The following is a 14,467-nucleotide window of genomic DNA, read 5'->3' as shown; positions in this document are numbered from 1 at the left end:
TGTATGGGGTGTATGGGGTGTTCACCCTCTGAGATTGGATTAAGAGATTAGACTCTCAAATAGAAATGACCCCCCCGAAATGTACGTCATCCTCTGTTGGAGAGAAGTATTGGAAAGTGACTCTGACTGTCAGCTCCTTGCACTGCAGTGTCAGCAGATCAGGGGAAAGAGGGAGAGAGACCGAGAGAGACTGTGAGAGGGGGAGAGAGGGGGAGAGAGACAGATAGAGAGACAGAGAGAGAGAGAGAGACAGACAGAGAGACAGACAGAGAGACAGAGATACATAGAGAGACAGAGAGAGACAGAGAGAAGCAAATAGGGAGAGAGAAAGATATCAAGAAAGAGATTGAGAGAGAGAGGGATACATATGGAAAGAGAGAGGGGAAGATGAGATAGCTCTGCCCCAGAGTGTTGATAGGCAGAGAGAAACATGATAGATCAGACATTAGCGGAGCAATGACCATGGCTCGACCAAACACGGTACCGGACGTCTGTCAAAACGGAGCCTCCATTACACATCCTCACACCACGCAGGCAAAATAGTCTGTAACGCCATCCCCACTATTCAGCCTTGACGCTCGTTCTACCTCCTTCTCTCTCTCTTTCTCCCATTTTGCCTACTCATATTGTACCTCCTTTCCCGTCTCTGAAACTCTTCAGCAGCTGAGGTTTCAGCTAGCATTCCAATATCATGTCTCAGTTCCCCAGGGGATGCACTATAGGGAAGCTAGCATTCCGTTGAATCCAACCCACACAGTATTTCAAGAAGCTGCTAGCTGTTAGCATTAGGCCAGATCTCCAGGACTGATAGGGAGGTCTGTGTTGTGTTAGCCAGCCAGGCCAGGCTTCAAAACCCATCTGATCCTCATCACAAGCGCTGTTGACTTCCATACTCCCTCCTTCCCTCCTTCCACACTCTTTCCTTCTCCCTCCGAGAGAGAGAGAGAGAGAGAGAGAGAGAGAGAGAGAGAGAGAGAGAGAGAGAGAGAGAGAGAGAGAGAGAGAGAGAGAGAGAGAGAGAGAGAGAGAGAGAGAGAGAGAGAGAGAGAGAGAGAAAGAGAGAGAGAAAGAGAGAGAGAGAGAGAGAGACAGAGACAGAGACAGAGACAGAGACAGAGACAGAGACAGAGACAGAGACAGAGACAGAGACAGAGACAGAGACAGAGACAGAAAGAAAGAGAAACAGAGAGACTATACATAGATACAACATGTTAAGGATTTAAGTGGGTTCACAGATACCCTAGATGGTTCTAGCCAGACTAATTCCTGGAAGTAAACATCTCAGACACTGTGGACACCCTCAGGTCCCCAGCTCCGGACCCCATGTGGTCTTTAACCAAGCCATTTATGTTCTTAACTTCTGCTCTGATTGTCTTTAGCTGAGGTTTTGTCTCCAAAGAGCTGATCCTTGCTAAACTATCACTGTAATCAGCTTCAAGTTGAGTGATGGAACCATGCAGTGTGTGTGGTGTGTGTGTGTGTGTGTGTGTGTGTGTGTGTGTGTGTGTGTGTGTGTGTGTGTGTGTGTGTGTGTGTGTGTGTGTGTGTGTGTGTGTGTGTGTGTGTGTGCGTGTATGTGTGTGTGTGGGTGTGTGTGTGTGTTTGCGGTGCTGAGGAGACAGTGGGGAGTGGAGCTGGAGCATCAAAGGAAGTGGGCCAGAAAGACAAAGGAAGGCAGCTACCTAATCCAGCCTGTAAATATTTAACCAGGACCCTAATTAACGCCATGACAGTGACCTTACACTAAACAGGAGAGGATAACACTGCCTGGCAAGAAGACCAGCACAGATATGTACCTACAGTACACACACACCTACTGTACAACACACACACAGTATACACACATACTGTAGAGTACACACACCTACACATACAGCATGTCCACATTACTGCAAAGTACACTAGGTCTGTTTCCAGGAACAGTGTAGAGAACCCTGAACATGTTTGATTGTTTCCAGGTCTGCTGAAAGTCGGCTGAGATTGTGGTCTGTCTTCGGTTTAAAACTTTTACATCCTCTGTAAATCCCCACCGTCACTGACCAGTACGAAGGCTCAAAGGAGGATACACTTGGACGATGATCAACTTCCTTCACTCAGGGTAATGTACAATCTGGATCTACAACTGTACTCTGTATTGGATGCCAGTTCAGACAATCCATATTTTATACAATCCTGACTTAACATGGTTTATAGTCCATAGATGAGCAGCTGCTTTAGAGACTGGAGGATGGGTTGTGGACTCAGTGCTGAACATGATGGATGGATGAAGCAAAACATTTCTCAAGTTCAAATAGCAGGCATCTACGCTTTCAGAATACTGTCTGGAGACTAGACAGTTCATTTGACTGTCTTTATAATCATCATCACATCAATAACTAATTCCCCATGTTCATTCACTTCAGTTGGTTCTACCTTTCTGTCTGCCTCTGCCTCACCCTCTGCCTTATCTTCTGACTCTGCGTGTCCCTGTATTTGCCTTGGCTTGGTCCCTATTTCTCTCTCTGTGTTTCAGCTTCTTTCTGTGTCACACACACTGCCTCTGGCTATATTTCCATACTATGTTGTACACATAGTTCCCCGTGCTCCACCCTGGGGCTCTCACGCAAGCCTCCACATATCATAAAACATCCTGGATCTCTCTCTGTCTTGCATTCTCTCTCTCATACACATACTCTCTCTCTTTTTCTCCCTCTAGTGGTAGAAAGTCAAACTTCACCTCTGGTGGAGAGCAAAAAAACGGTAACACTGTAATAGGAGCTGCAATAAATCTGCATTGAAAGAGAGAGAACCTTTAACTAATAAAACTATGACCAGACTAGACTCAGAAGGATTATTCAGACATTATGGTCAGATCCTTCATGCAGATCCTTCATGTAACGTGCGTAATTGATCTTTTTAGACATGCGTTAATGATTTAATCTGGTCATCACTTTCAGATTAGCAGACCACTGCTGACGACTTCCACTCTGCTCCCTTCTCTTCTGAACACTATACATCTTTTATTTACTGGACTTTCTCATCTCTCATTCTTTCCTCTCATTCCTGTTACTATGCCTTTTCCCCATTGCTCGTCTCCTCTTCTCTCATCCCTTCTTCCCTCATTCCTCGATCAAGTTTCTCCAGCCTCTATGAGAGACATATTTAACCTGCCTCACGATTACCTGTGATGGATAAGATGGTTCTCTCCCACGAGGTTAAAGTAATGTATTCACACTGTTTTGCTGTGTTTGTCTATGTGTGTGTCTGTCTACGAGTGTGTGTGTGTGTGTGTGTGTGTTTATGTGTGTGTCAGAATGCGAGGATGACCAGTCAAGCCCAGGTTGGGAGAAGTGATCTTTGTGCTGCTCGTTCTCAAAACAAAGGAACACTCCTTAGTCAGTTCTGTAATGTGTACGACATGTTCTACTTTGCCCCATAGTGCCCCTCAGAATTTAGACTTTCAGCCTTTAGTAGAGCCTATGCAGGGATAGAGGGACGGAGGGAGGGGGGAGGGTAGCAGAGCCAGCTCACCTCCAGATTCCCTCTCATCCAGCTGCTCCTGACAACTCTGTTTTGACACATGTGCCATGGAGGCTGAGCACTGCAAAATGTTTTCTGAAGTGCCCCATAAATATTTGACTGCAACGTGGTTGGAGGGAACAGCGAGGGGATTAGAGAGAGAGAGAGAGACAGAGAGAAAGAGAGAGGGAGAGAGAGCAAGAGGATAGCCAGAGAAAGAGAAGCCAGACATTCTGAGCCCAGGCCTGATCTGTTTTTGCTGTGCATTGTGCCGATTCCTCCCTCTTGGGTCAGTCTGGGCTGCACCAAGGAACCCAGCCTAGGACTGTAAGATCACAACCATCTTCTTCCTGAGTGTCTTAGACCCTTCGCGAGCTTCTAGTGCCATTACATCATTCAACTCACGTAACTGCAAAATCCAGAGCATAAAGCTAAAGGGAGACAAGCCAGGTAAAGAGACTGATATAGAGAGAGAGTGAGAAAGAGAAAGACAGAGAAAGATACAAAGGCATAAACTGGGGTGAAAGAGAGGGAGACAAGATAAGATAAAGATAGGGGTGGAAGAGGAATCATATGTAATCCGTTGTTGACAAGGTAAGATGACAGTAAATCGTCAAACTGTCTTGTAGCTCCAGCCTCGTCTGCTAGGGTTATCCCAGGACTCGGACTCAGCTGGGCTGCATATTCATGACGACTTCTGAGAAAGTTACGAGTCTCTTCAGATCTCCAGAATGTTAAAATAGCCATTAAACTACGAGGCACTAAAAACAGATTTCCATAACTGACGGATTCATTGTAACATCTGCAGCATTTTCCTTTCAACTCAGAAAAGTCCACGGCTCCATGGTCAGACAGGATGTCTGACAGGAAGTCTAATATTGCTGTTGTGGTAGTTGTTGTTGTTGTGACACGCACTTGAGCCTCAGGGCGTGTTTGTGGATCGTTGTCTGTCCCTGTGTTGTGAGTTGTAAATGACACACACACAGAAACCTTAAGGCTGCTCTAAAGTCCTCCAGATAACACACCCCTTCTACAGCATCAGTACACTATCACAGTCACACACACATCACGACACGAGAATTGTTCTGCGGAGACACTCTCTCGAACACACACACAAAGAGAGAGGGGGGTGTTCCTACCTTGGAAGAAGCTCTTGACCCGCAGGTAGGAGACACTGAGGCGCAGCACGGAGAGCTTGTCCAGCTTGGAGATGATGTCTGGGGAGAAGGGCAGCAGGCTGGCCAGGCGGTCCAGCTCGGCATTCAGGCGGTCCCGGTGGCGCTTCGACGGGTTGGTCTTTTCACTCACAGACGTCGGTTTCCTGAGGAGCACAAAGTATTTTGTTAATTCCTTTCCAAATCATGCTTCTCAGTCTCTTGCAATGAGTTCCCGATAAATTGAAATCTCTCAATTTCCAATTGTAGGCTACTAATGACAAAAGCAAAGGAGAGATTTGCTGGTCTCTCCTGGTGCTGTGGTAACTGGAGAATTCTCTATACTCCAACCGTTGATTTATTAATGTTATGTAAGGTTTTATTTATTCAGATGGTATTGTGTCCACAAATATGTGTGTACTGTACGTCTGTGAAAAGGAGTTGGTATCATCCATGTACCTCCATATACCCAGGACTACACTACTGCGTCTGTCTATCCACTGTGTGTTTGTCTGTCCATATGTGCTCTGGGTTCGGTTTTCATGCAGTGACCTCCCACACCCCTCACGCTCCTCGCACGCTAACTGTTCATAAGGATCATATGACATATGCAAGCCATCTAACAACACGATTCTAAAGGGAGATGTTATGTTAATGTTGGGATGCATTTCCAACAAAGCTTTTTCTTGTAACTGGTAGAGAACGGTGAGGAGAATACTGAAGTGTTAAATCAGATCTCGTGGAGCTCATACAAACAACTAGACGTCTATCCAGTTAGGATAAACAAATAAGATAAAGCTAAAGACGAAAAAGAAAGTTGAAAATATCCTTAACTGTTTTTGGACCGGTTTCCTTCTTTTCCGGCCCGCGTACATGCAGTCGCCGGGCGGAATCATGGTCTTGCGCTCCGTGTAGGTAACAGGTGCGCTACAGATAGAGGATGGAGAAAAGTTTTCACCGTAACGACAAAGCACTGAACACTGTACACATTAGTAACACAGATAAACGTAACGTAGTGACATGCAGCGAAACACGAAACACTGTCTTACTAGGCTAAGAATAAAATCGCATGCCCTTAAGAGCCCCGTTTATAGGAGAGAAGTTTCGTGCTAAAATACAGAGAAATGATAGGCTACATAGGCCTATTCTACAATCCTAGGGTAGGCTACACATGAAAAATAAAAGGCGTTTTATCAAAACAGCGCTGTAAGTATATAGGCTATTTGTTTCGCAGCGGTAAACAGCACAAAACACAACCAAAAGCCACGCCAAATCATAAAAAAAGTATTCCTAACATCAAGTAAACAATTTAAGTAGGCTAATGAAAAGTTGCCCATTTCCAATTCAAAGAACTAATCTAAATTATTAAAATGAAACACTTACCAAGCAGGTGTACTGTTTAATTCCAGTATAGTGTTGGTAATGTCATTCAGTTGAATTGAGATATTATGACTGGATAAGACTGTAAGTCACTGTAAGACGGCGATATTTTTATTGTTATTCCTCGGGAAAGTATAGCGACTGCTCGACCCGAGTTCTGACCTGATGTTTTCATCAGTTTGCACTGCTCGGGGCAGATGTTGATGCTTTATACCCAATTGAGTCGCCTTCACTTCCTTGCGTTTCAGGTGGCGGATTCCTCTGAATGACATGTCGAGCTCTTCGCACGCAACGCCACTGCCTCGCAAACAGTCTGCGCGCGCACGCGCGCACACACACACACACACACACGGCCAGTGAGCCACGCAGTCCTCTCTCTCTCTTTCACGCGCACGCACAAACACACACCATTTCTGTAGGGCAAGGGGAGGGATCACACGCGAGGCACTGCACAGCAAATCTCTAGCTGTTCTTGGTAGGAACACCGCTCCGGAGATGAACGCAACAGCCAAAACGGGAAGGATATTTTAAGAGCAACCTACGATTCCTTTGTAATATTAGCCTGTATTTCAAACGAAATATCAGCGGATACTTTTCATGGAACTTATTGCATTTCTTGAAAACGTCTTGCTTGGATATGTCTTTTTATGAATGGTGCGTTTTATATCTAAAAATAGACACGTTCTATTTCAGGATAGGCCTATTGTGTACGTTATGTGGGCTTTAAAATATAGTAGCCAACAGATTAATGTGTTGCTGTGTCTTTCTTAACACAGTTTGCCTATAGTTTTATATACGCTAGGCTAGTTATCGAGTTGAAACAACAAAAACCGGTGTAAATGTAGCTAGCTCTGAATAAAAAAATAATAAATAAAAAAACAGCAGAACGTTTGGAGTTGAAATGGGGAGCAAATCCGATCTGTCGAGTTCATCCGGCGGTCAAATTTACAGGGATTCCCTTATGCACAGATGCTGGAGGGATTTAACTGTTGCCTACATCAGTCAATTAGGCTATCATTAAATTTGTTGCACTTTTCATTCGGAAAGGTTAATCTCTTTGTTAATCTTTTAATACATTTTTCTGTTCGGAGAATGTCGGTAATCATTGGTTTGATTATAGCGACATTCCTACATTAAACATACGCTCGAGAAGCTGTTATCGCATTATATAATTTTTGTGTAGCCTACAATTATTTGTAGTTGTTTGAATGTTATAGGCCCACGTGAAAATATTAAAATTATACAATTTTTCCATATTGTGTCTTTCCTTATTCGAGCCAAGGTCTGGATGATATCAAATTGATATTGACAAGTCAAACGATCTCCTCAGCAGGGACTCACATGGGGATTATTATGGAATTCTGTCAAGTCCTCTCTCTCGCGCGCTCCCCCTCCTGTACGCCTACACAGTTTTACAAACGCATGCCATAGGCTAAATTGTAATTTCACAGATGACAGTTAGAATACTTAAAATACTTAGAGTGCGTGACTTGTATAGACAAATCCAGACAGAGTTAATTACAATGAGCAGGGACTTAGATAAGTGTGTCTGGTTGGGGACATTCATGGACTGGGTTGGAAGGTGGTGTTGTGTATATGTGTGTGTGCGTGTGTGTGTGTGTAAGAAAGTTATATTCTACTCTTCCACTATGTGATACATCTTCCAACCCAGCCAGCCAACCAGCTTGCCAGGCCAGCCACAAACAGGCAGCCAATCAATCTGACAGTGTCTGTCTGTTCCATGGTTCACGTGCCTCAATGTACATATTTCTTCAATCATTTGGGTCGGTGAGACTATAATGAAAATGAAATGAAGCTCTTCAGGTTGGTGTCCAGGTCCAGGAAAAGAAGAGAGTGGAGAGGAAAATAGAAACCGATTTTATTCATCAAATAATGTGGATGGGTACAAAAGGGAGAAACAGACAGCACACAAACTGAACTCATCTGTGTGAATGTTTCTAACAATGTCCTCACATTAGAACGAGTTACAATCTTAACATCACAAATCCATTAAAGCTTCCAACTATTTCAAATACAGACCTTTGATGTCCTCAGAGGTAGTCAGAGGTAGTAAATGTATAATGTATTTATAATTATATGATCTCACGTAATAAACGTAGGTTTTACTTGTTGAAAGCAGATGGCTTTGATCCTTTCTCTTAAGTCGTCTTCTCTAGTACAACTCATCCTACACATGAAGGTAGGTGACCAGTATAGCCTTTGCGAAGAGAGCAGGACAGCAGTGGTTTCGGTCAACAAACATCCCAGTCTACTAAAAATAACCAACACAACCAGATGGCTCGCATTCGTTTCCTTGGTAATTATCAGATTTAGAGTTGCGCCAGGGGATGATGGGGGCAGAAGTCGCAGCACAACCGCACACTCCTGTCAGACCCGTCCCTGCCCTGCTGCTGCAGCTGCTCACTCAGAAGCCTTCAGGGTCGATGTAAATCCTATCACATCCCTCTCCACAGCCATATAGATTAGCCCGGCCTTAGCCCAGATGTAAGCCCCACTGGTTGTGGCTGAGGCGAGCCTTTGCACGTGAGCCCAGCTCCGCTCATCAGCTGCCTCTGTTGAGCGGATCGAAGCTCTGTCGCTTCAGGCTACCCTGCTCCAGTGGGTGTGTGGGAAGGGGGGGGGGGGGGGGGGGGGGGGGGGGCTTTTACATGGTGACCCCTTGGGTCCTGGTTCTCTCCAGCAGACCGTTGAAGCTACACCTTACGGCTGAAGGTGGTCTTCCATTGAACAATGACCACCTCAAACCACTCCCATGCAGCAGTTGACTTTACAAGTGTTTCAAGGCTTTGACAATTTACAAAGTCAACATAATAGTCTACATTCCTCACATTCTCTGAAAGTAAACTTGACCTCCTAACCTTACCTGCTTACCTTCCACACTTAAAACTGCTTTCCAGACTATAAACCATTGAAGTTTAAACTACCCCTAATGCCAACAAAAAAGCCTGATGCAGTCTGGTCATGTGACGTCTGGAGACTGCTGCCTAAGAGTTTTCGAGGTGGTGCTACGGTCACGGCGAGGTCAGCAAAAGGTTGACCGCTTCCTCTCCCTCCATCCTTCCTTTCCTACACTTAGTCTGTAACACACACACTCAAACATGCACAAAACAAATCAGCAGAACTCTCACCCAGAAATCTGCAGGAAGAGGCAGCAGAAGGGAGTGACGGTGTGGTTGGGGGGGGTCAGATCAGGTGAGGAGCCATGGTTAATACATAGAACCTCTTATCTGTTCTACGGCTTAAGAGGTCAGACCTTAGAGTGTGGGTAAGCTTTTATCATCCAGAGATTTGACCAGGGAGAGACAGAGAAATGTGCTGCGCACCTAGAAACACTCACACATTCACACACAAGTTTGATTTACTATCCTAGTGAGCAACAACAATTCACTCCCATTCAAAATCATGTTCACCTGAACCCCTAACATTAACCTTAATGTAATCCTAACCCTACCATTAACCTTAATGTAATCCTAACCCTAACATTAACCTTAATGTAATCCTAGCCCTGACATTTCTGTCATTCTAACCATAACCCTAAACCCCCCAAACAGGATCAATTATTCTTAGTTTACTATCAGGGAAGTTAAACAAGACCACAAACACAAACACCCTCTGAGTGACCTCCATGATGGGTTACTGAGTTAGATGACAGTCTAGCTGCTTAGATTAGACCAAGTTAGCAACTGACAGACCCTCCCACACACTCACAACCATATCTTTCACATCATGAGACAAAAGAACCCTCCTTTCCAGACCGTTTGGTTTATGAAGGTAGTGTTCCCAAACCTGTCAGTGTTTGAATGTGAAGCCAGAGAGGAAAGGTGGGTTCACTCTGAAACCTCTGCTGCTATTACCTGCGGTACTTGTTCTTACCCTTGTTCTAGAATTAGTATACTGTACACTTTTTAGAACTCTTGCACACAATTTTTCGAGACACACACACACACAAACACACACACTCACACTGTACTCTTTAAGCTTTAAAGAGCAAACATCTTACCTTCACCATGCCAACCCATTGGGCACCTCTCAGGGAGGCTGGCATAGCTTTCACCACTCCACCCTCTGCTGGGAGGCTGTGATATGCTCTGCATGTACCCCTAACCCCTTTACATGGTTCAGCACCTGCGGAGCAAGAACACACAGATTAAAGGGGATTGGAAAGGAGCTTTCTTCTCTTGGGAGAAGCTTGGGAGTCTCCATGACGGTCTCAGCCTCCACCAATCTCTCTCTCTCCTGTCATCTGTTGTCACGTCTGTTGTTTATACGGATGATTTGTTTGTCAGGCTACTGTTGTTCCTGTGTTTTGACAGATTGATGACCAGAGAGGGGAAGAAATAATAAAAAGACAGGAGAGGAGAAGAGAGGAGAAGACAAGGAGAGGAAAAGAGGAGACCTTGTGAGCATTAAGTGTTAGGCCCAATTGAAATCTGGACAAGAACTCCTCATATACATGATTATCATACAGTTGTTGGAATATATTATGTACATGGATGAGTGACTCAATATTCCATTTGTCCCCCACATGTCAGGAAGAGACTAATCAAGTCCAAATGTCTTCAGGCTTCTAACATGGTCCTGTAAGCTCTCAAGAAGCAACCATAGACCATAGACAACATTGGGCCAGGAAGTGACTTCTGACAGTGAATAGTCGCCTTCATTAAATACTACAGTCATAAAGATAACCACATGGTGCATAAACAGGAACTGTGATGCCTGAAAGTCGCGCCAGTCACTATGGAAACTGTCAAAAAATAACTAGCAACACAAATAGATTTGCTAAACACAACTTTGCTATTACTAAGCAAACACAACTTGACTATTAGGACAGGAGAAGTAATGACCCAACATGGTCCACCAGATAATCAGACACATGTAAGATGCATTGTGGACCATGATGCTCACTGACCGTGAGGACTTCTGTCAGGTTGCAACAGAATGTGCTCTCCGTTTTTCAATAAAGTGATTCTGTCTCTTGAACTGGCAAGGACATTTAGGGAGGATATAAAGGAACTATAGTTTGGCAGAAGCAATCTCACAAGCTCCAAAAAGAGAAGCATCAATGGGATAAAAGGCTGGATTCACTTTGAGCTGCTTTAAATGCATAAAATTGCTTACACAGCTTATAGAGTACCTTCAATCCAGACATGCCAGGTTAAAGCCTTACAGGATCACTGCATTCAAACTGTGAGGGAGAGATTGGACTCTTCAGTCCTGCCCATGCCTTTCCAAAACCATAATCACACTCAAACCCAGGAAACGCACACAGACACATGCCACATTCTCAGCCACAGAAAATATTTTATATTTATTTGATCACATTGCACCACCTGGTGGACAAGTTGGAGAGGCATTAATTAATTATTGTATCAATTTGATATACCAATTGAATGCCAGTCAAATGACAAATTGTGATCAACAATATTAAAAATAATCATGCAATGTATTGTATAAAAAATACATAATACAGACATGTAGAGTGATACGGCAATTGCCTATTTTGTTGAAGGTGTCTAAAATACAACATTGGAACATAAACTGTTAAATTTCATATCTACAAAACACTCCATAGTGACAAAAAAATACTGTTGGAATGTCATCATTAAAGTATGAATTTCAGTAAATAAGACCTATGGTTAGAAGCAGACCTCTGTCAATTACAGTTTGAAACAACATTTCAAATACTTATCAAGCCCAGAAATATAAGACAGACAAACTAGTCTTAGAAGTGCTAGTATGACAAACTAGAAGTGTAACATTTAGACATTGGGTCCATCTGATCAGGCCAAGTGAGTGTCCTGGGGGTGATCCAGAAGTGTGGGCCCTCAGGCCACGGCAGGGATCAAGTACTGCAGGGACACGTCTTCATGCAGGAGAATCAGGTGGATGATCCTCTTATGGATGATGTCTTAGAGGAAGAAGCATTAAACAATGTTTCAGTGCTCTTAAAATGGATCCCTGTTTCCCTCCAATTTCTTTTAGAGGAGCTTTCTTCAATCCATCAAAATAGGTGCACACACACACACTTACTACACATGGCCTTGCTGGGGTTGACCTGTTGTCCCATAAGGAATTGCTGCAGCTTCCTGATGTCCACCCGTGTACGGGCCATCAGCTCTGGATCCCTGCTCTGGCTCCGCTCCTGAGAACCGTCCTCACCTGGTGCAGGAAGCCGAAACGAACACATCCACATTTAACTGATCTGAATGGCTTAAACTTCCACATAGGTTCTAACTGTGTTTCTGTGCCCTGAGCAGGAATCTCTCAGAGTGATTTAGACTGGCTCCATTGTTCCTTATGAGGGTTGAACGGTAGTCACCGAACCACCCTCACTGCCCTCTTACCCCAGGGTGGGTTCCCGAGGTCTTTGAAGTGGGTTGTAACAGAGACCAGGTCTGTCTCAATCTTCAGGTTCATCTCTCCACTCAGGTTGGCCTCTATCTCCTGACAGACAGACAATCAGGCATACCTTACAGAGGACAATATGCTTTGTTCTTGACAGGGAAACCCAACCCATATTTAGCTTAATTATCTGACCATATATGTGGCTGTGCTTCACTCTAACCAGGAAGTTGGAGAGATTCTTCATTCTGTCCACAACATTCTTCATAGTCTTCAGTGGTGGCATGTAGATACTGACCTGAGATGAATTCACATACATCATCAATGATCTCAACCCTTTTTTGTTATTAGCCATATTTACATTGACATGTATTCATTTAGCAGATGTTTTTATCCAAAACGACTTCAAAGAGAGAGCTTTACAAAAGTGCATAGATCAATGATCATGAACAACAAGATAACCCCAAAAACATTGTGGGTAGCCAAAACATGAAGCATACATTGTGAAAAGCAAATAAGTGCCAATGGGAAGACACAAAATAGCATGTAGTTAAACAAGTTAGAATTAAACAACATCAACCTCAAAAGTGCAAGAGTGTACCTGTGGGAAAGCAAGCAACAATAATATATAACATGAAGCTCAATCTTGCTTCAGTCAAGTTAACTGGCCTTTGAGAAGGTTTGATGATGTACTTACATCAAAGTCTGGCATACTGGGCTCCTTGAACTCATTCCACAATCTTCTGGGAATCACATCTACTGGGATGTCATGGGTGACTACTCTACTGATGCTGGACAGTGTTGGCTGTTAAAACAGAGAAAGGGAGGAGTAGAAAAAGGATGAGAGAGGGATGCAAGGAGAGAGAAAGGGCGTTGTGTGGAGGGTGAGAGAGATGGAAGGAGAGGTGTGAAAGCAGAGTCGAGAAAGGAGGCAAAAGACTTTCCCGGACATGGATTCATTCTAGTCCTAAAGTACGAGAACAATTCTATGAAGATTTCCATTGAAAACGTTTTTAGTCTTGCACTAGGTTTTATCCATGTCTGGGAAACTGGGAACTTGTATACACTATTCTCACAGATAGACGGCTAAGCTCCAGTAGACCCTGTTGGGTGAAACAGAGCTAATCGCATGTCAAGGTGTCTCACCAGCTCTGCAGCCAGGGTGAGGCAGGGACAGTGCTTCTTGGTCAGTTTGATCTTGACAGTCTTGGCGTTCTGTGTTGTCCTCAGGGCTCTGGACAGGTTATCTGGGGCCATCTCCAGACAGATCTCGTTGGCGTCAGCGGACACACCTTCCAGCTGGTACTCATCGAAGAAGTTGGCCTGAGGATGGAGACCAATACAGTTTTCAACACATGTTAGAATATTACTGTCAATTACCCTTTAATATAGACCAAGGCTTCATTGCCAAATAGTTGGCTTTCCATCCACACCTGTGAGAGCTCGCACCACATCCCAACTCCTCCACTGGCTACTTTGCCGGAGAGGACGAAGTAGAGCTTGTCAGTCGTCAGTCGCAGGACGCATGTCTTCGTTAGTTTGGATATGGTATTAACCACTCCTGGTGGAATAACAACAAGGACTCGTGAACATAGTTAGCTGAGTGACTGTCAACATCTACAATACCTAAAGCAGTCATTTATTCTCGACAAACGTTTAGTTGCCCATGTATCTGAACTTAATAAACATATTTTCTATACCCATCACGCTGCTACAACTGTAGTAGGTCTAGTTAGGTGACGTCAAAGTGTATGTATGTGGCAGTTACAGTACCTAGCTAGAACCACTGAGGCTCACCAAACATTGTAAAACTTACGCGTGAAATGATTCAAGCACCCAACATCAATCATTTTTGATCGGAACTTCATTATATTGTTAGTTAGTTCTCCTAATATGGCTAGTGTTGGTGCGTCCTGCTGTAATTTCAAATAAAAAGTTTCTGACCGCCGATGATCCGTCTTTATTAACAGTCCGCGGAAACAAGTAACTATCTTTAGTACCGCGTGTATTTAAACCATTTCTGGAAATCCAGAAGGTGGCGCTCACTCAATTCGGAATGAATTCCAAGCCTC

The 14,467-nt window shown here is 44.0% G+C and overlaps 2 protein-coding genes across 2 annotated transcripts in view; both read right to left on the bottom strand.

Moving 5' to 3' along the window:
- The window catches only part of LOC124470437, a 39,056-nt gene extending 32,736 nt beyond the window's left edge, over positions 1–6,320 (bottom strand). The window contains exons 1-3 of the mRNA XM_047024321.1: positions 6,036–6,320; positions 5,487–5,579; positions 4,638–4,819 (exon numbers count right to left, since the gene is read on the bottom strand). Coding sequence (XP_046880277.1) covers positions 4,638–4,819; positions 5,487–5,548 — 244 coding nt within the window. The 5' untranslated portion in view covers positions 5,549–5,579; positions 6,036–6,320. The remainder of the gene's footprint in view (positions 1–4,637; positions 4,820–5,486; positions 5,580–6,035) is intronic.
- A 5,017-nt stretch (positions 6,321–11,337) lies between these two features.
- On the bottom strand, positions 11,338–14,363 carry hus1 (HUS1 checkpoint clamp component). The gene is made up of 8 exons (XM_047024387.1): positions 14,212–14,363; positions 13,829–13,956; positions 13,542–13,718; positions 13,093–13,200; positions 12,619–12,693; positions 12,398–12,497; positions 12,084–12,212; positions 11,338–11,961 (listed from the first exon to the last, which is right to left on the bottom strand). Exons 1-8 carry the CDS (start codon positions 14,261–14,263, stop codon positions 11,879–11,881), a joined length of 852 nt encoding a protein of 283 aa, XP_046880343.1. The 5' UTR covers positions 14,264–14,363; the 3' UTR covers positions 11,338–11,878.
- Between the last annotated feature and the right edge of the window lie 104 nt (positions 14,364–14,467).

Source organism: Hypomesus transpacificus, chromosome 8 (genome assembly GCF_021917145.1).
Source record: "Hypomesus transpacificus isolate Combined female chromosome 8, fHypTra1, whole genome shotgun sequence".
In the NCBI taxonomy this organism is placed as follows: Eukaryota; Metazoa; Chordata; class Actinopteri; order Osmeriformes; family Osmeridae; genus Hypomesus; species Hypomesus transpacificus.
The sequence above is the reverse complement of the archived record's forward strand: the minus strand, read 5'-3'. Positions and strand labels throughout refer to the sequence as shown.

Excerpts from the sequence above, each read along its gene's own strand:
- hus1 (XM_047024387.1), bottom strand. The coding sequence starts at position 14,263 with ATGAAGTTCCGATCAAAAATGATTGATGTTGGGTGCTTGAATCATTTC. Across the intron at positions 13,719-13,828 it reads TGTGGTGCGAGCTCTCACAG|GCCAACTTCTTCGATGAGTA; the intron begins GTGTGGATGGAA and ends CTCCATCCTCAG. Across the intron at positions 13,201-13,541 it reads TCACCCTGGCTGCAGAGCTG|CCAACACTGTCCAGCATCAG; the intron begins GTGAGACACCTT and ends CTGTTTTAACAG.